This window comes from Zingiber officinale, chromosome 4B (assembly GCF_018446385.1).
Source record: "Zingiber officinale cultivar Zhangliang chromosome 4B, Zo_v1.1, whole genome shotgun sequence".
Classification (NCBI taxonomy): Eukaryota; Viridiplantae; Streptophyta; class Magnoliopsida; order Zingiberales; family Zingiberaceae; genus Zingiber; species Zingiber officinale.
The window spans coordinates 115608376-115631966 of NC_055993.1; the positions used below are offsets into that span (position 1 = coordinate 115608376).

General features: G+C 40.1%; 1 protein-coding gene across 1 annotated transcript; it reads left to right on the plus strand.

Annotated features, from left to right (window-relative positions):
• The first annotated feature begins 1982 nt into the window (after positions 1-1982).
• Positions 1983-2843, plus strand: LOC121977871 (germin-like protein 8-14). Its single transcript, XM_042530274.1, has one exon. The coding sequence runs from the start codon at positions 2051-2053 to the stop codon at positions 2705-2707; it is 657 nt and encodes a 218-aa protein (XP_042386208.1). The 5' UTR covers positions 1983-2050; the 3' UTR covers positions 2708-2843.
• The last annotated feature ends 20748 nt before the right edge of the window (positions 2844-23591 follow it).

A 23591-nucleotide genomic window follows, 5' to 3' on the forward strand; every position in this document is an offset into this window, starting at 1 on the left:
CTTAATAAGTGTTAATAAAATATTGGAGAAAGTATAATGGGTGTTGCCAAGTGGAGAGTTCAACAAGTGTTAAAAATGAAGAAAATCCAATGGATGTTACCAAGCAAAAAATCCAATGGTTTGATAAGTGAAAATGTTTAACAATTATTGATAAGTGGAAAATTTAACAAGTAGTGTCGATAATGATGGAAGTCCAACGGGTGCTAACGATGGATGAAATTCTAGTAAGTCGGGGTTAATTAGATACTAGACATATGAAAATCTCGATGGATAAAAAAGACATAAAAGTTGGGGTTGATTAGGATACTAGACACGTGGAAATCTCGATGGGTCAAAAGGACATAAAGTTAGATAAGTAAAAGGTTCTGGCTAGTTAAGGAGAACCTTAGGATGAAAAAGTGAAAGTTCTAGTCGGATAAGGGGATCCAAGATAGACAAACGAAAGTTCTTATAAGTCAAGGTTACTAACACTGGGCACATGATGTAGTCCTAAAGATAGTCTGCTGGCAAAAATTAAAGTTGACCGATACTAGGTAAAAGAGGAAGTCTAGATGATAAGATCTCTTAGCATGGGAAATTCAGTAGGTATAAGACCTCAATCTTAGAGACAAAATATCATGTATAGGAAGTCCCAAATACAAGAGTTTTTTTTGACAAGACGAGGAGGTCTTAAATGCATAGTATCTTAGTAGGAAAGTGAAACACTTTCACATACATAGTTGAGATGGTAAATAATTAGAGATTTACCACTTGAGCTTGAGGGATCGAAGAACTCGCCTCCACCCCAATTCACTTTTCTAACCGTGATTTATACTTAGAGTTAATTTAGACTGCTCGAACTTTAATGTTGATCAAACTCGATGATTTTATTTGATAGATGAATTGACGAGACAATCAATTCGGTTGAATTTTAAGTAAAAAAAATATTTGCAGGTCACTTTACTAATGAGTAAAGTGTCCAACAAACAAAAATTATTGACCTGTCAGATTATGACGGTAAGAACTGTCACATGACCGACAATTCTGAACACAAAAATTCAAATAGAAAATTTTCATCCCGGGAAGAGTCAGATTCTCAAGCAAAATATATATGAATATATATCATCGACTGAGAAGGAAGATATATACTTAACATCGTGGCTAATAGCATTTGCTTTTTTAATTTATCGTTATTTATTTTGATGATGTTTTATATGTCATTATAAATAATGTTTTGCATTAACTCATGAAGGAGATATTCCGCATGCAACCGCATGTAGGAGCCATATATGAGAGCTCACACGGACACAGTGGTACTCGGATAGTAAATTGTCACACGAGTACAAAGAAGCCTAGTTGGATCAATGAAGCTGGTGCTAGCCGAAGGGCCGTGTAAAGCCCGGCGTTATCACGCCACGCTCGATTATGATGATTTACCTCTTTTTCAAATGCAGACGAACATCAACGAGCATCTGGAATGAGCGCATCATGTTTTGTTACACGTTAGAGCTCCAACGGCGTGCAGGATGAGATCTACAAAACGGCTGTCTCTAGAGCTCGCAGACATCTTTCCACTTTATTTCACTATCATCACAGTTCACGTACGATCGCTTAGCGACATCGTTCACGTGCTTTTCCAGCTCAACCGGTGGTCCGCATCTCACTGCCAAACGGCTCATGCACGCATCTCCACCCTCGTGAAGCCACCGAGTGCAGTACTGGCGGCACAACGAATCAACCTTAACCGCATATGTCCTACGAAGGGCTAGCTCCTCATCTAAGCTGGATAGGGTTTCTATGTATTTTTGTGAGGCAGAGAAGGAACCTGATCCATGGCATATTCCTGGCGTCCCTATAAATAAAAATTCGATTTATGTGCTGAAAAGCTGGAGCGAAATTGACTGCAGTCCGTCACATGTACATGGTGACCGCAGCCTTAATTATATATATATATATATATATATATATATATTCTTCATTATGTGGTCACACACGCCGTGCGTTCTCCTCCTCTATAAAATGGAACCCTAGCTCAATCGTAATCCAACACAACTTGGCCGGTGCTGAAGAAATGGCTCAACGAACTAGGAAAACAATTTTCATTTCACTACTCTTCTTCTTCTTCTTCTTCATCTTCATGCTCTCTGGCACAATGGCGCAGGACTTCTGCGTGGGGGATCTGTCGGGCGCCCAAACCCCAGCCGGCTTCCCCTGCAAGAAAGTCGCCCAAGTCACCGTCAGCGACTTCGTCTTCTCTGGGCTGGCCAAGGCCGGCAACACCTCCAACATAATCAAGGCGGCCGTGACCCCGGCGTTCGTGAACCAGTTCCCGGCCGTCAACGGGCTCGGCATCTCCGCCGCTCGGCTCGACATCGCCCCCGGCGGCGTCGTGCCCCTCCACACTCACCCGGCTGCCTCCGAGTTTCTAGTCGTCACGCAGGGAACCATCGCTGCCGGCTTCATCACCTCCTCAAACGATGTCTACTACACGACGCTGCGAAAGGGGGATGCGATGGTGTTCCCCCAGGGCTTGCTCCACTACCAGATCAACGCCGGGGGTGTCACAGCCGTGGCCATCGTCAGCTTCAGTAGCCCCAGCCCCGGCCTTCAGATAACCCCCATCGCGCTCTTCGGCAACGACTTGCCGTCCGCGTTGGTGGAGGCCGTTACGTTCCTGGACGACGCAGAGGTGAAGAGGCTCAAGAAAGTTCTTGGAGGATCTGGTTAACATAATTAATTAGAGTTCCATTTTGTATCTTCCTACGTGACTACTCTTGCATGAATGAATTATGCGTGCGTGCTTATTAGTTTGTTTTTGTTTTAATGCACGATTAATAAAGACTCTCGTATGCTTGGAGGAGTTACATCTATTATCTTATTTAGATACATTTAAAAAGGACGTTGGAGGAGCTATATATATAGTAGGATAGCAAAATGTAGAACCTCTTAAAGTTTATCATTTTTTTTTCTAAAAGTTGTGGCGCGAGTACATGGAGGATGAGATGTAGGAGCCCATTAACAACTTCATTTTATATATATATAATTAGGTATTTGGCCCTTGAGCTCAACTAGTCCTTGACGTGGGCGGCCTTCGATCCACTAGTTCACTCATGCATATTGTAGTTGGGATTCGAATCATGAATAATTAGGTATCCTATTAAACCTAAAGGGAAGATCATTTGATACTAAATCAGTAAAATATATTTGCAATTGTTGTACTTCTATTGATAAATAAGGATCCAATGAAACTCCCTCGCTAAAAGCTTTGATGTACAACATTATCAGGTTCAAGATCCTCAACAACTGACATTCTAGCAGGTAAGCGTTGTGAACGGCAGGATCTTGCATTATAATAAGTTGAATGATTTGAAAGGGTAATTGAATTAAGTAGGATATCTTTTCTTCCTCCTTCAATAATACCAAAGAAGGATGTTTAGCGGAAGGGCCCTCGGGGCTATGGTGCAACAGAATGCCAATAAGTTATCATCCGTGATTCAATCTCCAACTACGATGCATTTGTAGGGATTTTCCCTCCATATGGGATACGCAACCACGAGAAATTGGACTTTTGGGCCACCTGCCGTGAGTATTTCCTAATTTCTTGGCGGACGATGGGAAACTTTCGTGGATCCAGGTCGGTCGCCCTAGGTTCGTTTCTTTCTTTTCCAAAAAAAAAATTGCCTTTATTTTTATTTTTCAATGTCCAATGGTCGTCGAAGATATCAATTCTATCTCCAAATTAAATATGTTGGTATTCGATATCCTTGAATATTCGATAAAACTTTCATGGATGATTTTACAGTTTTAAAACAATCAAATGTTTCATAAGTACATGGTAAAGTACTTTCGTCTATGCCTACACTTAAAAAATTATTAAAATTTTCATTTACTAAATGATATATTGACACTAGAGCAATTCTATGATTCAAATATGATACAAGTATGTGATGACTCAGGTTTATAAATTGCTAATCTTGAAAACGCATACATTCATTTATCTAATCATACTCTTCACATGGGCAAACATCTTTCATGCTCCATCAATTATAAAAAACTTACTCTTCACTTTTCAATTTTATCTTGATAATAATGTCATTTTTAAATTTCATCATAATCATTATCTTATAAAAGATAAAGAAACAGATACTACCATATTTTATGGGGGAATTAAAAATGGTCTCTAGATATTAAAAATTCTTTAATCAAAGTTTCATGGGTGAAGGCACAAATAAACTAGTTTGGCATGTCCGACTTGGTCATCCGTTTCTTTGCGTTGTTCAGTCGATCATCAATAGTTATGATTTGCCTACTTCCTTTACCTCCTTTCCAACTTATTCATGTAAGGCATGCATGAAATCTAAAAGTTATAAGCTACCATTCTCTTCTTTCGATTATATTTCTAATTTTCCATTTGAAATAGTTCATTAGAATGTTTGGGGTCATGTGTCTATCTTATCTAACTGGGGTTTTCTATATTACATTATTTTCATTGATCATTTTAGTAAATATACTTAGATTTATCTTATGAGAAGAAAATCTGATTTGTTAAACATATTCTGTCAATTTCAAAAACAAGTTGAACGATATTTTAATCATAAAATATACTCTCTCTCTCTCTTCATTCTGATTAGGAAGGTGAATATCAAGCTCTCATCGTCATCTTTACTCTTGTAGAATTGTTCATCGAGTCTTTTGCCCTTACACTCCAAAACAAATGGCTCTGTTGAGAGAAAACATAGACATATTGTTGAAACTGTCTTAGCTCTTCTCAATCATGCATCAATTTCGTGTAAATTTTGGGTTTGCATTGTTGTATATCTCATAAATTGACTTTCTACCTCATTGCTTAATTATAAGTGTCCTTTGGAAAAACTATATAATCAGACTCCTAACTACACTTTTCTACTATTTTATGGTTGAGTATATTATCTGTGGTTATGCCCCTACTTTAAACAGAAACTTGACTCTCGTTCACTACAATGTATCTTTCTTGGTTATAGTAATTTGCATCATGGGTACCATTGCTTGTATATGTTGGAACCCCAAGGTGTTTTGATGTGATCAAACAAGCTAAGTTAGGTCCTGCGTTTGTTTAACCCTTGTGTCTAAGCGTGCAGGAGTTTAGGAACACAGGAAGTCGAGCGGAAGACGCGACTAGAGAGAAGGATGGCACGGGAGAGAGCCGACGGGCTCGGTGCTTCTGAGGGACGAGGTGTCCGCGGAAGAGTACACCGGTGGACAAGAAGAGCGTGCACGACACTTGAGGGACGAGAAACTGGGAAGGAAGACTGCTCGAGGAGAAGGCCGGAACATGGGTTCGGGTGAGCCCTATTCCGGAAGGCCGAGATCACCCAAGCTAGCGGAGCCGGAGCGAACAGACCCGGACCAAGACGAGCTGAACTGAGACGAGCTGAACCGGAGCAGAGAGCCTGGACCAGAGTCAACTTTGTTGACTTGACAGGTTCGGGCGCCCGGATCAATTCCAGGCGCCCGGACCTCCGAGCGCCCGGGGGTTCATATTTGACCAGATCGAAGCTGATCGCGAGCTGACCGTTGGGGGATAAAATTTATCCCCCCGGGGGCGCCCGGAACCCCTTCCAGGCGCCCGGACCAGTACTATAAATAAAGTACTGATCCGTACATTCAAGATAACTCACTTGTAATCAATTCTTTCTGTGCTTTCAGTTGTGTTCTTTTCATTTGTGTTATCAACGTTGTAAAGAGGCTTCTCCGCCTAGAGGAGATCATAGTGGGCTTACTTTCCTTGGATTAACAATCCTCTGATTGCAAACCAAGTAAATCTCTGGTGTATGATTTCTTTACTTAGTCTCTACTTTTTATTACAAGTGTTTATAATATAGTTGAAATCCGAGAAAGGTTCGAGTTTTATTTTGTAGGGAAATTCACCCCTCCCCTCTTGTCGGCCTCCAAAGAGACCAACAAGTGGTATCAGAGCAAGGCGCTTCAGGAGGACTAACCGTCGATCGAAGCAACAAAGATGGTCGGACCAAGCATTGTTCCACCAAAATTCGAGGGGAACTTCGCAGATTGGAAGCGTCGTATGGAGGTATTCCTAAAAACAGATTTTGAAATTCGGTTTATCATGAAATATGGTTTTGTAGCTCCAATAGATAAAGATGGAAAAGAAAAAGAAGAGAGCGATTGGACAAAGAAGGAGCAGAATGAGTCGGTAGCAAACAGCCGTGCGGAACATCACCTGCTGAGCGTGTTACCGCCTCAAGAGGTCAACCGCATCAAGAACTATTTATCTGCTAAAGAACTTTGGGAGAAGTTCTTGGAACTCCACGAAGGCACGTCCGAAGCGAAACTCGCTAGAAGGGACATCCTCCGCAACAAACTGATGAACATCCGTCTGGAGAAAGGTGAAAAAGTAGCCGGTCTACATGCAAAGGTAAAAGAACTAGTTACTGTTGGTGCAACATCCCTCAGGTCAAGGTTGACCTGGTTGACCAAGCTGAGTCTTGGTTTGAGTTTAGATGTTTGACAATAAGAAATTGATTGAAGAAGAGTCAAGTAGGTCAAGGTTGACCGGATACTTGACTGGGAAGTCCTAACTGGGATGTTAGGTAGAATGGAAATCCTGGTGAGTGAAGCCAGGTGAAAGCCCTAGTGAGTGAAGCTAGGCAGATGGAAAACCCTAGTGAGTGAAGCTAGGTGAAAGTCCTGGTGAGTGAAGCCAGGCAAGGGAAAATCCAGATGGATCAAGGATGATCGGACATCTGGTGTTGGGAAGTCCAAGTAGGTCAAAGGATTGACTGGATACTTGGCACGAGGAAATACAGATAGGTCAAAGGATTGACCGGACATCGATGGAAGTCCAAGTAGGTCGAGGGTGACGGATACTTGGCATGAATAGAAAAGTCTAAGTGGGTCAAAGGTTGACCGGACACTTGGTGGGAAGTCCTAGCGGGTCAAAGGTGACCGGATGCTGGGCATGATGTACCAGCAGGTCAAGGTTGACGGATGTTGGTTTGAGAGGCTTGGGACTTGGTTTTGGGAAAAACCAAGTCTTTGGATCGATCGATGGATCGATCCGGAGATGGATCGATCGTGGATCGATCCAGCGTGCCTAGCGAGAGAGCTGCGGATCGATCGTGGATCGATCGGAGTATCAATCGATCGGTGGATCGATTGGGGGCCCACGCGATAAGCGCTAGATCGATCCGTGGATCGATCCAGGCATTTTTCCAGAGCACAGAGGCGCTCTGGATCGATCCGTGGATCGATCCAAAGCCTCCCCGATCGATTGGGAACATTCGAATCGATCGGGATCCGACCGTTGGCGTCGATAAAGGCCGCAGGCGCACGATTCCTTCGGCATCTCTTCACCGATTCACTCCAGATCTCTCGCCAGCTCCTCCACAGCACTCACAAAGCTCAGATCGCCAGTTCTTGAAGGATCTTGGAAGTTCTCCAAGTCAAGAGGCGGATCAAAGCCAAGAAGAGAAGCTAGGGTTAGGGTTTATACTCATTGTAAGCTTGTAAGCTTGTATTTCTTGTATCCTTTCCCTCTCTTCTTGTATTGAGTCTTGTAGGGCTTCTCCGCCCTTGGTAGTTACCATAAAGGAGAGTTTTATTAGTGGAGGGTGTGTGTGTTGGTGTGGATCCTTGGATTAGTCACCTCTTGTGAGGTGGATACCAAGTAAACCAACCGTGTTAGCGTTGTGTGATTGTTTGTGTATTTTCCGCTGCCATATCTTTGAAGAAACAAGCAACGCCGAGCACCGAGCAAACGCGACGAGCTATTCACCCCCCCCCCCCTCTAGCTACTTTTGGTCCTAACAAGTGGTATCAGAGCGAGGCCGCTCTTCACCGGAATCATCGCCGGAAGGGTCAAGCATATCAAGAAAAGCTAGAGGGTGAAGAAGTTGGAGCAAATTCTTAAGTTCAAGACTTTATCAAGCTCAACTTCAAGATGCAATTCCAAGATGGACTTGGATTTGACACAAGGGTGGCTCCACCGTACACTTCCACAAGTTTCGATTCTTGGAAATCAAGAATCGAAAATTTTCTTATGATGGAGATAGAGCAATGGTTTGCTCTAATGGAAGGCTTCAAGGCTCCAAGAAATTCAAAGGGCACAGTTCTAAAGAAAAGCAAATGGAGTCCGGAGCAAGTCCAAAGGTGCGAGGCAAATGACAAAGTGACCAAGCTTTTGGTCAATTTATTGCCAAGCACCATCCTTTGCAAAATTGGAGAATTTGAAGATGCAAAGGAATTATGGAGCAAATTGGCCAAGCTTCATGAAGAGATCCCCTCCACTGTACAAGAGCAAGAAGTATTCAGAGAGGGTGACTCTTTGGAGCAAGACCAAGAGGAGGACTCCGAGGTTGAGAGATGCTCAACCTCCGAAGAAGAGGAAATCCAAGAAGCTTCATCCTCAAGGGAATGCAACGAAGGGAACAAGGAGGGAGCATACTCCCTGTTTCATATTCAAGATGATGAAGCCTCCACTTCTAGGATTGAGGGGGAGTAATCCTTGGTGACACCGGATCAAGAAGAAGGAGAAGCTTCTACATCCGGGTCAAGAGACGAAGAGGAGGAAGAAGATTCTACCTCCACAAGTCAAGAAAAATCAAATGGAGGAGAATCAAGGTCCGATCAAGAGGAAGCTTCTACCTCCGGATCAAAAGGAAAAGATGCCACCCCTACAAGCAAAGGTATAAATATTTCAATTAATAATAAAAATCATATTATATGCTTTGAGTGTAGGGAACATGGACACTACAAGAGCAAGTGCCCTAAATTGGCCAAGAAGAAGGGCCAAGTGGCACAAAAGGGCAAGGTGAAGCCCAAGGAGATCATCCCCAACACAAAGAAGAGCAAGGAGCATATTATATGCTTCTCTTGCAATCAAAAGGGGCATTACCGAAGTCAATGCCCCAAGGGGAAGAAGGTGGTCAAGGTTCAAGGAGGCACTAGTCAAGGAGGAGCCTCCAAGGTAAAGAAGAAGGTATCTTTTATTGAGTCTACCCCTTTACATTATGGTAAAAAGCATGATAGTTCTAATTTTTATCATTTTAATGCGATTTACCATAAGAATAGGAAGCATGAGGGCTTTAAGGAAAAGCATGTGGCCCTACATGCCAAAACTACCCAACCTAAGGTTAGGAAGGTAGATGGACACTTGGGAAAGAACACTAAGGATAATAGATACAAGCCCAAAAACAAAAATGCTCATGGGTGTAATGAAAAATCAAAATCTAAGGATTTAATGATAGAAAATCAAGTCTTGAGATCAAGACTTGATAAAATGGAAAAGACCCTAAAAAGGATGGAAAATATCCTAAAAGGGCAAAATGAGCATAACCTAGGTTTAGGGATACAAAAGCCATCAAATGGCCATAGAGGTTTGGGATACAAACCCAAAGCAAAAAAGGATGTGCCTAGTTATCATAGGGTTCCATATAGCTATGGAACAAACCCTAAGTCTAGAGGTCAAGTCAAAGATACAAGGGAAGATATCCCTAGAAGTATCTTTGCAACCAAAGTGACTAAGACTTCTAAGAAGTCTAAGAAAGTCACTAACAAGGTCACAAGGGAGGCTATCCCTAGAGTTGACCTAGAAAATATGACCAAGGCTTCTAAGAAGCCCAACAAGGTCACTAGGAAGGTATCTAGGGAAGTTATCCCTAGTGAGTACCTAGAGCATCCAAGGAGCACCAATAGGTGTTGGGTTCCTAGGAGCATTTTCTCTACCCCATAAATGGGTTAGAGAGTGTCAACTCCGATTAGAAGGGTAGTTAACCCAACTTTGAGGAAATTGACACTCAAGGAGCATTTTCAAGGTTTTGTTAACCTTTGAAAATGAAATGGAATTATTATTTATTCCTTGAAAGAGTAAAATGTGCCTAATGGTGGAAGAATTGATTTTAATCTTAAATGGCACATATTGGGAAATTCATAAGAACTACCAAGTTGGGATTTTGGTATGTTCTTAGGAAATTTAAGGCAATCTGGGCCTTAATTTAAAAGTGCTACTTTTGTGACAAATGAAATATGCCAACATTTGAGGATATGCTTAATTTCGACTGCCATAAATTAATCAAGGGAATTAGAAATGCCAATTTAGGCTTTGGCATTTTCTTGAAGCACTTTAGGGCAATCTAGGTTTAAATTGTAAGTTTAGCTAAGGTTTTAAGGATACTTAGATAGTTAATCTAGGTATATTTTATTTATGCTAAATCTTGCCATGATTGTTTGCCCATCATATGCCATGACATCATGTCTATTTTTGCATTTATGTTTTATTATGAAAAATCCAAAAATACCATGTCATGACACTCATACATCATGTAGTTATAGGATATTTTCTTTTGAAAATTATTTCTTTTTGATGTATGCCATAACATTATCATGCATTAAGTTTAATTCCTTGTAATTAAGGACAAAAGGCATTTAACAACACTTATTAACAAGTGACATCCTAGGTGGGTGTCTAAATCTCCAAAATGCCTAGATAGATATGCATGATCCCTAGATTAAGGGCAAAAACAAAATCTACATCTCACAAAGACCTATAAGATGACTTGTATGTCTTTTTAGTACACATTAGATACAAGTGAGATGTTAGGATGATGAATAAAGCTCAAGATGTTGATTTAGTGCATTCTTTTGAGTTTTAGGTTCATCAAAACACATAGTTATGTGTTTTCCCATCATTGGGAAAGCTAATGTACAAGTCATGTGCATTATGCCCAAGGAACATGATGGGATATTGGTTTTGAAAATGTTTTTGGAAAACCATGGTGAAGTCTATCTTTTGATAGTAATCACCATTGAATAGTTAGACACAAACTTGAAGAAAACGCTAAAGTTTTAGCAAGTTTTCAAGCTTGTGTCAATCTTTGAAAATATGATGTATTTTCATAGAAAACTATTTTTCCATGATTAAGTATGCCCTAAATAATGTCTACACGAAATTTTATGATTTTTGTAGAATTTTCTAGGGGTTTCTGAAGTTGACTGAAATGGAATTTCAGCAACTATCAGAGTTTCGATCGATCCATGGATCGATTGGAGTGCCTGAATCGATCCGTGGATCGATTCAGAAGGCAAGTCTCCCGCGAGCAGAAGCTCGATCAGCCGATCGATCCAGGTAGTCTGAATCGATCAGTGGATCGATTCAGAAAGGTTCAATCGATTGGAACCCAACTCCAATCGATCCAAGTTGCTGATTTTGGCTGGGAAGGCCTGATTTCAGCATCTTTAAACCTCTTTGAGTCTAGGTAACCATTCCAAACCCCCAAAATACATTTGTATACATACAAAGGGTGTTTTCATGTGAAAACAAGGATGGATTGGTTAAGGAAGGCTTCATTGAAGTTTAGGTTGAGGTTTGTTTCAAATTTTGAGTATTTGAACCTCAAAACTTCTAAATCTGGGTTTCCTAAAGGTTTAGGGATTCCAAGTCATTGTTGGTGCAATGACAGAAGTTTACCACCATGTCTTTAGGGGGAGGGACTCTTTAAAGACATGAAAAATTTATTTTTCATGAACCTTGGAAGGTGGTTAACCTTCTTTAAAGAAAATGCTCATGTATGAGCTTTTGAACTTGAAATGGGGAGTGGATATCCTCATTATTTCAAATGGGAACTCAAGTGATTAGAAAATACTCAAGGTTGGGTATTTGTCTACATTGAGGGAGAAGTTAAGGATAAATGAAGGGTATGGGACCTTCATTATCGTGTTGATCACAACGAGCGATGTTGTGAACAACGAGGAGCAACTCTTCAGGGGGAGAGTCGTCAACAAATGGATTTGTTGATGTGTGCCCAAAGATGGGTTGATGTGTGCCAATAGGGGGAGAATGAAAGGACCTGTGAATGGGTGTAAGTTAGGCTTTCATTACCTAGAGGGAGTGTGCCCTCTTAGGGGGAGAATGAAGAGCTTAATTTATGTGTTCATCACCTAGTGGCATGAAGATTGAGGCTATAGGATTAGCCTAACTTACATGTGGTATTGTAAGTGTTATTGTGGTATTGTCAAACATCAAAAAGGGGGAGATTGTTGGTGCAACATCCCTCAGGTCAAGGTTGACCTGGTTGACCAAGCTGAGTCTTGGTTTGAGTTTAGATGTTTGACAATAAGAAATTGATTGAAGAAGAGTCAAGTAGGTCAAGGTTGACCGGATACTTGACTGGGAAGTCCTAACTGGGATGTTAGGTAGAATGGAAATCCTGGTGAGTGAAGCCAGGTGAAAGCCCTAGTGAGTGAAGCTAGGCAGATGGAAAACCCTAGTGAGTGAAGCTAGGTGAAAGTCCTGGTGAGTGAAGCCAGGCAAGGGAAAATCCAGATGGATCAAGGATGATCGGACATCGGTGTTGGGAAAGTCCAAGTAGGTCGAAGGATTGACTAGATACTTGGCACGAGGAAATCTGAGATAGGTCGAAGGATTGACCGGACATCGATGGAAGTCCAAGTAGGTCAAGGGTGACGGATACTTGGCATGAATAGGAAAGTCTAAGTGGGTCAAAGGGATTGACCAGACACTTGGTGGGAAGTCCTAGCAGGTCAAAGGAGTGACCAGATGCTAGGCATGATGTACCAACAGGTCAAGGTTGACCGGATGTTGGTTTGAGAGGCTTGGGACTTGGTTTTGGGAAAAAACCAAGTGCTGGATCGATCAGTGGATCGATCCAGGAGATGGATCGATCAGTGGATCGATCCAGGCCTTTCCTAAGCGAACAGAGAGCCTCTGGATCGATCCGTGGATCGATCCAGATGTCCCAATCGATCAGTGGATCGATTGGGACGCGGCTGCTTCGCGCGATAAGCGCTAGATCGATCCATGGATCGATCTAGGCGTTTTTCCCAGAGCACAGAGGCACTCTGGATCGATCCGTGGATCGATCCAAAGCCTCCCCGATCGATTGGGAACATTCGAATCGATCGGGATCCGACCGTTGGCGTCGATAAAGGCCGCAGACGCATGATTCATTCGGCACCTCTTCACCGATTCACTCCAGATCTCTCGCCAGCTCCTCCACAGCACTCACAAAGCTCAGATCGCCAGTTCTTGAAGGATCTTGGAAGTTCTCCAAGTCAAGAGGCGGATCAAAGCCAAGAAGAGAAGCTAGGGTTAGGGTTTATACTCATTGTAAGCTTGTAAGCTTGTATTTCTTGTATCCTTTCCCTCTCTTCTTGTATTGAGTCTTGTAGGGCTTCTCCGCCCTTGGTAGTTACCATAAAGGAGAGTTTTATTAGTGGAGGGTGTGTGTGTTGGTGTGGATCCTTGGATTAGTCACCTCTTGTGAGGTGGATACCAAGTAAACCAACCGTGTTAGCGTTGTGTGATTGTTTGTGTATTTTCCGCTGCCATATCTTTGAAGAAACAAGCAACGCCGAGCACCGAGCGAACGCGACGAGCTATTCACCCCCCCCCCCCTCTAGCTACTTTTGGTCCTAACAGTTACTGGTCTCGAAAACCTTGGTGAAACGGTAACAAACTGAGACACTATACGCTACGCGCTCAACGCGTTTCCAAGAACTCCGGAGTGGACATCAATCGTCGATGCTTACTACATCTCAAAAGACCTGGAGGTAAGTACTTTAGAAGAGTTGTTTTCTACCCTTGAATTACACGAAACTATATATGCAGAGATATCAAAGGACACAACCCAGACTATGGCGCTGAACGCAACCAACAAGGATGAACCCGAGTTAGATTCCGATGACGATCAAGAAGCGTACATGGTAAGAAACTTTAAAAAGTTTTTTAGATCTAATAAATTTAAAATGCAGAATAAAAAGAATCAAAAAGGTAGAAGAAAGGTACAGTGCTACCAGTGTCAGAAGGAGGGACACCTAAGGGAAGACTGCCCAGAACTCAAGAAGGTCAAAATGAAGGCACCTAAGAAACACAACCTAAAAGCAACTTGGGACGACACTTCTTCATCCGAATCAGAAGCTCAAGAATATGCCGGGATAGCACTGATGGCAAGCTACGAAGGACAAAGTACATCAGAACCCAGCATTGATGAAAGGGGAGCGACCTCAGATGGAAGTAGCGAAGCAGGGGGAGATTCAGGCTTCAAGTCTGATATGGTAAGTGAGGTATGCCTCTTACCCCCTGATAAACTTTACTTTGGTATCAAAGCTATGACTAAATCCATGTATAAATTAGAAAATAAAAATGTCAAATTAGAAAATGAAATTTTAGAAACAAAGAGAATTTTGGCAAAATCATGTCTTATAGAGGATTTTGAAAAATTAAAAATTGAAAATGAAAAACTAAAAGAAGAAATAGAAAGATTGAAAAAATCTAATGGTTCAAATATTCCTACTTTTAGAAATTATAGAGGTTTAAATTGGTATTATAGATTTCATCAAAGTCAAATTAGAAATATATCAAAAATCTATATACCTAGGAAATACTTGGTTAATCCTGTAGGTAGGAACCTCTACTGGGTTCCAAAAACCTGTTTAACTTAAAATTAAAGTCAGACTTAGCATTTTCAGCAAGGAAATTAAACAACTAATTTCTTTATGAGGCTTTGTCTAAGGAAGTGGTTGTTGCTCCAATAACCAAGAAGGCTTAGTGCCTCGCCACGACCTGGAAGCCAAGTATCGATATGAAAAGTTTAATTGACTAACTGAAAAGGTATTAATTTAATACTTTAAAAGAGTTATTCAATTTGTGTTAGAAAATATTTAAAAATTTTAACTTGACTTAGAAATTTTTTTTATGAAAATTAACTTAGAATTTTTTTTTATAATATTGCCTTATCATTTTTTAAAATTGACTTCGAATTGTTTCTTATGAATATTAACTTAGGATTTTTTTTAATTAGAAAATTTTTTTTGGGAATGTTGAGATAAGTTTCAAAGTTTAACACTTATGACTGTTTCTATCTGAAAATGTTTTACTTAAATTTTTCTCGAAAGATAAAATTCTGAAGAGTGTCTTTACTTAGACATTTTTAATATTTTACACTCAAAGTTTTTGTTTGAATTTACCTTAGACTTGTTTATAACCCCAATTTTTATGTGATCAAAGGGGGAGAAGTATGTTAAGTCTAGGGGGAGGTACTATAATTTTTCAATTGAAAAATATTTGGACTTATTTGAATATAAATTATTTTTATTGCATATGGTTACCCTAACTTAACTTGGGTTGCTCACATCAAAAAGGGGGAGATTGTTGGAACCCCAAGTTGTTTTGATGTGATCAAACAAGCTAAGTTAGGTCCTGCGTTTGTTTAACCCTTGTGTCTAAGCGTGCAGGAGCTTAGGAACACAGGAAGTCGAGCGGAAGACGCGACTAGCGAGAAGGATGGCACGGGAGAGAGCCGACGGGCTCGGTGCGTCTGAGGGACGAGGTGTCCGCGAAAGAGTACACCGGTGGACGAGAAGAGCGTGCGCGGCGCTCGAGGGACGAGAAACCGGGAAGGAAGGCTGCTCGAGGAGAAGGCCGGAACATGGGTTCGGGTGAGCCCTATTCCGGAAGGCCGAGATCACCCAAGCTAGCGGAGCCGGAGCGAACAGGCCCGGACTAAGACGAGCTGAACTGAGACGAGCTGAACCGGAGCAGAGAGCCTGGACCAGAGTCAACTTTGTTGACTTGATAGGTCCGGGCGCCTAGACCTCCGGGCGCCCGGAACCATTCCGGGCGCCCGGGGGTTCATATTTGACCAGATCGAAGCTGATCGCGAGCTGACCGTTGGGGGATAAAATTTATCCCCCCGGGGGCGCCCGGAACCCCTTCCAGGCGCCCGGACCAGTACTATAAATAAAGTACTGATCCGTACATTCAAGATAACTCACTTGTAATCAATTCTTTCTGTGCTTTCAGTTGTGTTCTTTTCATTTGTGCTGTCAACGTTGTAAAGAGGCTTCTCCGCCTAGAGGAGATCATAGTGTGCTTACTTTCCTTGGATTAGCAATCCTCTGATTGCAAACCAAGTAAATCTCTGGTGTATGATTTCTTTACTTAGTCTCTACTTTTTATTACAAGTGTTTATGATATAGTTGAAATCCGAGAAAGGTTCGAGTTTTATTTTGTAGGGCAATTCACCCCTCCCCTCTTGCCGACCTCCAAAGGGACCAACAGTATATACCAACAGGACAAATTTATATTTCATGACATGTTACTTTTGATTAATCTCTATTCTCCTTTTTAGCACCTTCTTCAATCTCACCTCCAGATATAGCTGGCACATTATTGATGCCACCTAACATTGTCGAAAGTGATGACATCCTGGGTCTTGCTCCGGAGCTTTTTTGATAACTCCTCTACCATTAGAATCACCTCAAGTTGCTACTCCAATCTCAGAAGTCTCACCAGTACAAGATAATATACTTTCTAGCTCTGGATCCTTAGATAATACAAGTCCATCATCAAAATAACCATGTCAGCCTACTTCCTTATCGCCATCAATAAATGATTCAAATGATAATGCTCTTCGTATGCTTCCCTTATGCACATTGTCCACTAATGATAACTCAATATCCTCTTCCACGAGCTCTAGTGGTCTCTTCAAAATTTGTTGAACCAATTTATTTTTTACAAGTTGGTTCAACTTGTAAAAATTACCTTAAGTTGCTGCTCCAATCTCAGAAGTCTCACTAGTATAAGATAATATGCTTTCTAGCTCTAGATCCTCAGATAATACAAGTCCATCATCAAAATCAACATGTCATCTTATTTCCTCATCGCCATCAATAAGTGATTCAGATGATAGTGCTCCTCGTATGCTTCCCTTAAGTGACATTTATGTACATTCTCCACTAATGACAACTCAATATCCTCTTCCATGAGCTCTAGTGGTCTCTTCAAAATTTGTTGAACCAACTTATTTTTTACAAGCAAACAAGGATTCGAATTGGCATAGTGGCTACAAAATTTGATGTACTTCTTCCCAATGAAACATGGAGCCTAATTCCACGCACTTCCTCTCTAAATGTTGTGGGCTCTAAATGGGTACTCTGTCTTAAGCATCGAGCTGATGATTCTCTTTAATGATACAAAACTTGACTTGTAGCCAAAAGATTTAGTCAACAACCAGGTATTGACTTCAATAACACCTTTAGCCAACTCATCAAAATTATATCTGTCAGATTATTATTATCGATTACTATTAGTGCTAATTGGCCTATAAGACAACTAGATGTTTCTAATGCATTCCTTCATTGTCATATTAAGGAAACTGTATTTATGGAACAACCACCTGGGTTTATTCATCTATAATTTTCATCTCATGTTTGTTAACTTAAGAAATCCTTATTGCTGATTATTGCTGACCACCTGTCAGATTATTGTTGACCCTAACATAAGACCACCTCGGATAAGATCTAATCATCCACCTAACCAAATTTTGGGTGACTCAAACCTAGGAGTTCGAACTCGATCATCCTATAGAAATTTAAGTCAAATAGCCTTTATCTCCAAGATTAAACCCAAGACTATAGAAAAAGTCCTACCTGACCCAAATTGGATAATTGCAATGCAAGAGGAACTAGCCTAATTTGAAAGAAACCAAGTCTGGGAACTAGTACCTAAACCTACAAATAAATCCATAATTGATACAAAATGGGTCTTTAGAAATAAACTAGATGACAAAGGAGAAATTGTAAGAAATAAAGCTAGACTAGTAGCTAAGGGATTCAACCAAGTAAAAGGGTTAGATTATGATGAAACCTATACACCTATAGCCATATTTGAATTCATTAGAATGTTGTTAGCTTATGAAGCACATAAGGGATTCAAGTTATTTTAAATGGACGTAAAGTCTATATTCCTTAATGGATTCATCAAAGAAGAAGTTTATATAAATCAACCTCAGGATTTGAGGACCTAGACCACCCAAACCATATCCTTAGATTAAAAAAGTATTATATGGATTAAAATAAGCACCTAGGGTTTTGTATGAATATTTATCATCATACCTAATATCAAAAAGGTTTAACTAAGGCCAAATAGACTCATCCTTATTTGTTAAAACCCTAGAAAAAGATATTTTTTATATCCCACATAAATGTAGATGACATAATTTTTGGCTCAACCAATACAAAATTCTTAAAAGAATAATTAATTAAATTAATGAAAAATGAATTCGAAATGAGTTTAGAAAGTGAACTTAATTTTTTCCTAGGTTTACAAATAAAACAAACTAAATACGACATTTTTGTCTACTAAACAAATATGCAAAAGATTTAATTAAAAAATTTAGAATGGAAAACTCTAAAAATATTAATACCCCAATGACAACTAGTATAAAAATTGACTCTGACTTAGAAGAAAAACCAATAGACTTAAAGTATTACAGAAGTGCAATAGAGAGTCTATTATACTTCCTTTCAAAGCTCCAACGAACAAGAAAGGGAAACGCTTCCGACCTCGGTATTGGACCAAGGAGCAAAGGGAGCAATTTGAGGCAGATAAGGAGGTAACAAAAATTCTATTGAATTTATTACCTCCTAACATTTTGTTGAGTGTAGGCAATTACGAGAATGCAAGTGATCTTTGGAAAAATATCATTGCATTCCATGAAGATCCTACAAAACTCCAAGTAGTGGAGGAGCCAAGGAGAATGGCTCATTGGTCCAAGAGGAGAAGGACCAATCGGATGCCGATACGTGTTCAATATCTGAGGAGGAGAAGGAAGATGAACAGGTATCATTCACATCTTCAAGGGAGGAAGAAGTGGAATCATCCACATCTTCAAGTGAAGAGGAACAAGAGCAATCCAAGGAAGAAGAGATCTTGGAAGTTCAACCCTCCACCTCAACTACCAAGAAAAGCACAAAGGACCCCATCAAATGCTTTGAGTGTGGTAAGATGGGGCACTACAAGAGTAGGTGGCCTTCGCTCAAGAAGGTAAATGAGGTAAACCCTAAACTCACTAAAGTTAATTTAGAAACTAATGTGAGTTGTAAGAAGAAGAAGAAGAAGAAGAACATTAGGTGCCTTACATGTGGTGAGTGGGGTCACTACCACACAAAGTGCCCAAGGAGAGGAGAGCTCAAGAAATTAACGCAATTGAAGAAATGGGAAAAGAAAAGGAGCACAAGTTAAGGGGGAGCTTCAAAGGTAAAAGGGAAGGTAATCCTTATTTTGAAGTTTAATCCAAGCTCTAATTCATATATGCTTGTTAGAAATAATGTAGATTATTTACCCAAGCATAATCATGGATTTAGGTATAATGATAAGAATATGGTTAACACGATAGATAACCCTAAGAAATCATACACTAAGGGTAGAACTAATAAGACCCAAACTACTTTGCCTAAGGGAAGGATAGTGAGTAAAAACCTAAGCATTAATCCTAAGAAAGGGAGACATGCCTAGGAAGGTGGGTAGGTCTAGGGATGTCCAAGATGGACATGTTGACTCTAGGGTTAGAACTCTAGAATTGAAAAATCAAGACTTAAAGGTAAGTCTTGAAGAAATGGAGAAAGTCCTAGATAGGTTCATTATTAGACCTAGAGGACTTGACATGTATTTGGGTGATCAAAGACCCAAAAATGTCATATTGGATCCCTCGAAGACCAAAAGGAGGTCAAGTGCTAAAGTGACACATGACATTGGTAAGGGAGGTGTGACAAAGGACAAGGGAGAGTCATCCAATGCCAATAAGAAGAAATATGCTAGGGTGACATATAATTATGGCAAGGATGAGGTGCCCAAGGTGAAGGACAAGAAGAAATTAACAAAAAATAAGGTGTCTAAGGTTAAGAAAGTCAAGTTTGTAGGTCAAGTGTCGCCTATGGTACACCATGTGGGTGTAGTCATAGTGGATGAGTCACCAAGGGAGGTACTAAGTTTAAGATTCTTAAGGTTAGGAAGAGCCTTTGGAACCCATGGTAGATGGGTTATCAAATGTGCCAAGTGGTTAGGAGACAGACTTAAGTCTCTAACCTAGTGGGTTGTCACAATTAGGATGTGTTTCATGCATGGAAATATGAATTGGGTTCATATTGCATGAAAATTAGTTTTTGATGTATAGATGTCATATAAACTAATGTTAGGGATGCATTATGGTTTAGTATGCGTAGATACATCAAGAGGAAGCCAAAACTAGGACTTTAGGTCAAGGTTCAATTGAACCATTTAACTAGTTTTGAATTTTGTGTCAATCTTGGGATCTGTGATAAATATATTTTTATATATATTTTTTCCAAGTAGACATGGATAAAATAGACCTTTCCATAAAATTTGGGATTTTTTTTAGGTCTGTGAAATTTCTGGCACATTTATGAAATTAGGTCAAAAAAGTTAATTTTTATTAAAATAGTGTATCAGTCGACTGATACAGTTATCAGTCGACTGGTAACAATGTTTTTTAGCACAGAAGGTCTCTGTGAGCTCATTTTGACTAAGGCAGTCGACTGGGGATTATACCAGTCGACTAGTAACACTGTTCATGAGCACAGAATATCTCTGTAAGCTCATTTTGATGATGCCAGTCGACTGAGACTTATGGCAGTCGACTGATACAATCTGAAAATATTTTTCAACATTAGAAAATGACCAAAAGAGTATTGAATATGCATGCAATCTTATGGGAGATTAATACATGATGTTTATAGTCATTAGAGGTCAAAGAATCTAATAATTGGGATATTGTTGGAGCTCTTTTTAATGTATGGAAAAAGGGGAGAAGTTTAGGTTTAAGTGGGCAACCTACACACATTTGCAATAAATCCTAGCTCAAGGGGATCTTAGGTGAAGGGGGAGCGATTGCTCATTTATTAGCAAAGGGGGAGAAGTTTACCTTTGCAAGAAATTCTAGCTCAAGGGGGAGCTTAGGTAAAGGGGGAGCCTGAGGATTTAGGTTCCATTATTTATGCATGAGTTGATTTGCATATTTATTTACATATGTATTGATATATTGTTTCCCTAACTTAAACGGGTTGTTAAACATCAAAAAGGGGAAGATTGTTGGAGCAATCTGGGTACCCTAGGTTTTAATGTTTGGGCAAAGGTTTAAGTTAGATTTATTGTTGTATTTGATATGCATTTGAGGGTGCAGGATACAGGTACAACAAGGAAAGTCCAAGTGTGATCTTGGCAAATGAGGAAAGTCCAAGGATGAGTCTTGGCGGTGTAAATCCAAGCATGTAGTCTTGGCAACGTAAGTCCAAGTGTGACTAGGCAATGAATAAAGTCCCGAAGGCGTGACCTCTTAGCAAAGGAAGACCCAACAACAATGACAAGGCCGATGGAAGCTCCAGAAGGTAAGACGTGAAGGATGGGAGGCATCCGAGAGATGCAAGGTTGATGGAGGAGGCTAGAATGCTAGATCTAGGTTGGTCGGGCGAGGACGAGTGCTGAGTGAATGTACTCGGGGGTTAAATCCTAGGATTAGGATTTTACTGTAGTATTATTGTAGCATTACTGCAGTAGTACTGTAGCGTTACTGCAGTAGTACTGTAGTGTTACTATAGCAATAATGTAGCAGTCGATTGGTGTTTTCATCAGTTGACTGGTAGCCGACCGTTGGCTTGTAATGGTCGAATTTCACTTAGGACCAGTCGACTGGTGGTTGAACCAGTCAACTGGTGATGGGGAAAACAGTAGGTGTTTTCCTCCTGAGCTCTATTTAATAGAGTTCGGGGTGCTTGGCCAAGGTTGACGAAAATAGAGGTGGTTAACCCCTATTAGAGTCTCTAAGGTCTTCTTGAGTAATCAAGAGCTTGTGTGAGTATGTGGCGAGGTTTCTCCACCCACAAGGAGCTACTCGAGCCAGTCGGAGGTTTTCCGGGAAGTCATCCACCGACGGATCGGGATCGTCCACCTTACGGACAACCGTGGAGTAGGAGCTTCATCTCCGAACCACGTTAAACAATGTGTTATGTTTGCTTTCTTTTGTTAGTGTTTGTCTTGTATTTCCGCTGTGCACACTAACCATTGTAGGAAGCAACGTTTTGGGTGAGACGCTATTCAACCCCCCCTCCCCTTCTAGCGAACGTCAAGGTCCCAACACTCCCGACCTTCCGTCCAGATGCAGCCTCTCTGGATAGTGCCTTCATTTTGTTAACCGATTCTATCGTTCGGTTGACCGATCAGCTGATGATCTTCACCTCATCTGATTCGATCAATCTGGCTCAACTAAGTCTTTGTCTATCCTCAGTTCGGTCGATCGATCCCAAGGTTCGGTCGACCGAACCTCTGGTCAACACTTCATCGAGAGCTGGAATTCTGATCCTTTTGTACTGGGGTTTGGTCGACCGATCCAGTCGTTCGGTCGACCGATCAAGGCTAAGTCCAACCTTGTAAAACTGTTAGTTTCTTACAAAACAAATTTAGATAAAATAAAAAATAATATATAAATTAATAACTTGATAGCCTTCGGACTATCCGATTCTGACTTCGGATTTCCTTCGAAAACCCTAGGTCAAATCGACGTCTACTGTTCCCTCACCGAGGAACGCGTCCTCACCTACTCCTCTTAGGAGAAGTTACCTGTTGTCAGACCAATCCTCCAGACCGACTGAACTTTTGCTCAGCGCCCGAGACTTTAGGTCTTCATGCTGGACGTCCGCTCCATGACCCGTCCAGACTTCCACCTGCTCCGCGACCACCAGGGTTTTCACCTAGAGTCCCCGACTCTAGGATTTTTGCCAAAGCTCTCGACCCGCCAAGAATTTCTGCCTAGAGTTACCACCCCTAGGACTTAGGGTTACCACCCCTAGGGTTTTCCATCTGTCTAACTGTAGCTAGGACTTTTATCGAAGAACACTTAGGACTTTCCTGCAAGCTCATTCAAACTTGTTAGACAACAAGTAACCTTAACTTTGAACTCTTTGTCATTATCAAAACATAGGTTCGATCGTCTTATGCTTCCCGCACCAATAAAAATTAAACCAATCACTTAAAAAAATTATCATTAATCAAGGGGGAGAAAAAGTTAAGTATTTTTTAAAAATTAAGTATTTTCAAAAAGCAAAGTCATATTTTAAAAGTCAAGTATTTTTTAAAAGTTAATTATTGAGTTTCAAAAGTATTGTATTGATTTTGATTTCAAAATTAAGTGTTGTTTTAAAAAGGGAAGACTTTCAAAATTAAGTTCTCTTTCAAAAAATTCAAAAGTTAAGTCTTTAGATAAGTTTTCTTAAGTATAACTACTAAATATTTAGCTAAGTAGTTTTTTAAAAGTATAAATCCGTTTTAAAGCTAAGTATTTAATTGAGTATTGTTCGACGAAATTTTTTTTAGCTAAGTGTTTAATTAAGTTTTTAAAAGAAAATAAGAAAAGCTAACTATTTTTTTCAAAAAAAAAAAGTGATACTTTTCAAGGGAGCTTGAAGTTAATTTTTTTTTTAGAAAAAGATTAAAAGTTAGTTTTTCAAATTTAAGCACTATTTTTGTAATATATATATATATATATATATATATATATATATATATATATATATATATATATATATATATATCAAAGGGGAGAAAAAGATGTTAAAAGTATGGTAAAAAATTTTAATTGTGTACAAGATATAATTTTTTCAGTAGTTATGTGAGATTTCAATCTTGTGATAAAGAGTCACATCTAGCGGTTGCAAAAAGAATTTTAAGGTATCTAAAAGGAACTCAAAGTGTAGAATTATGGTATCCACAAGCAAATAATTTTGACTTAGTCAGATTTACTGATTCA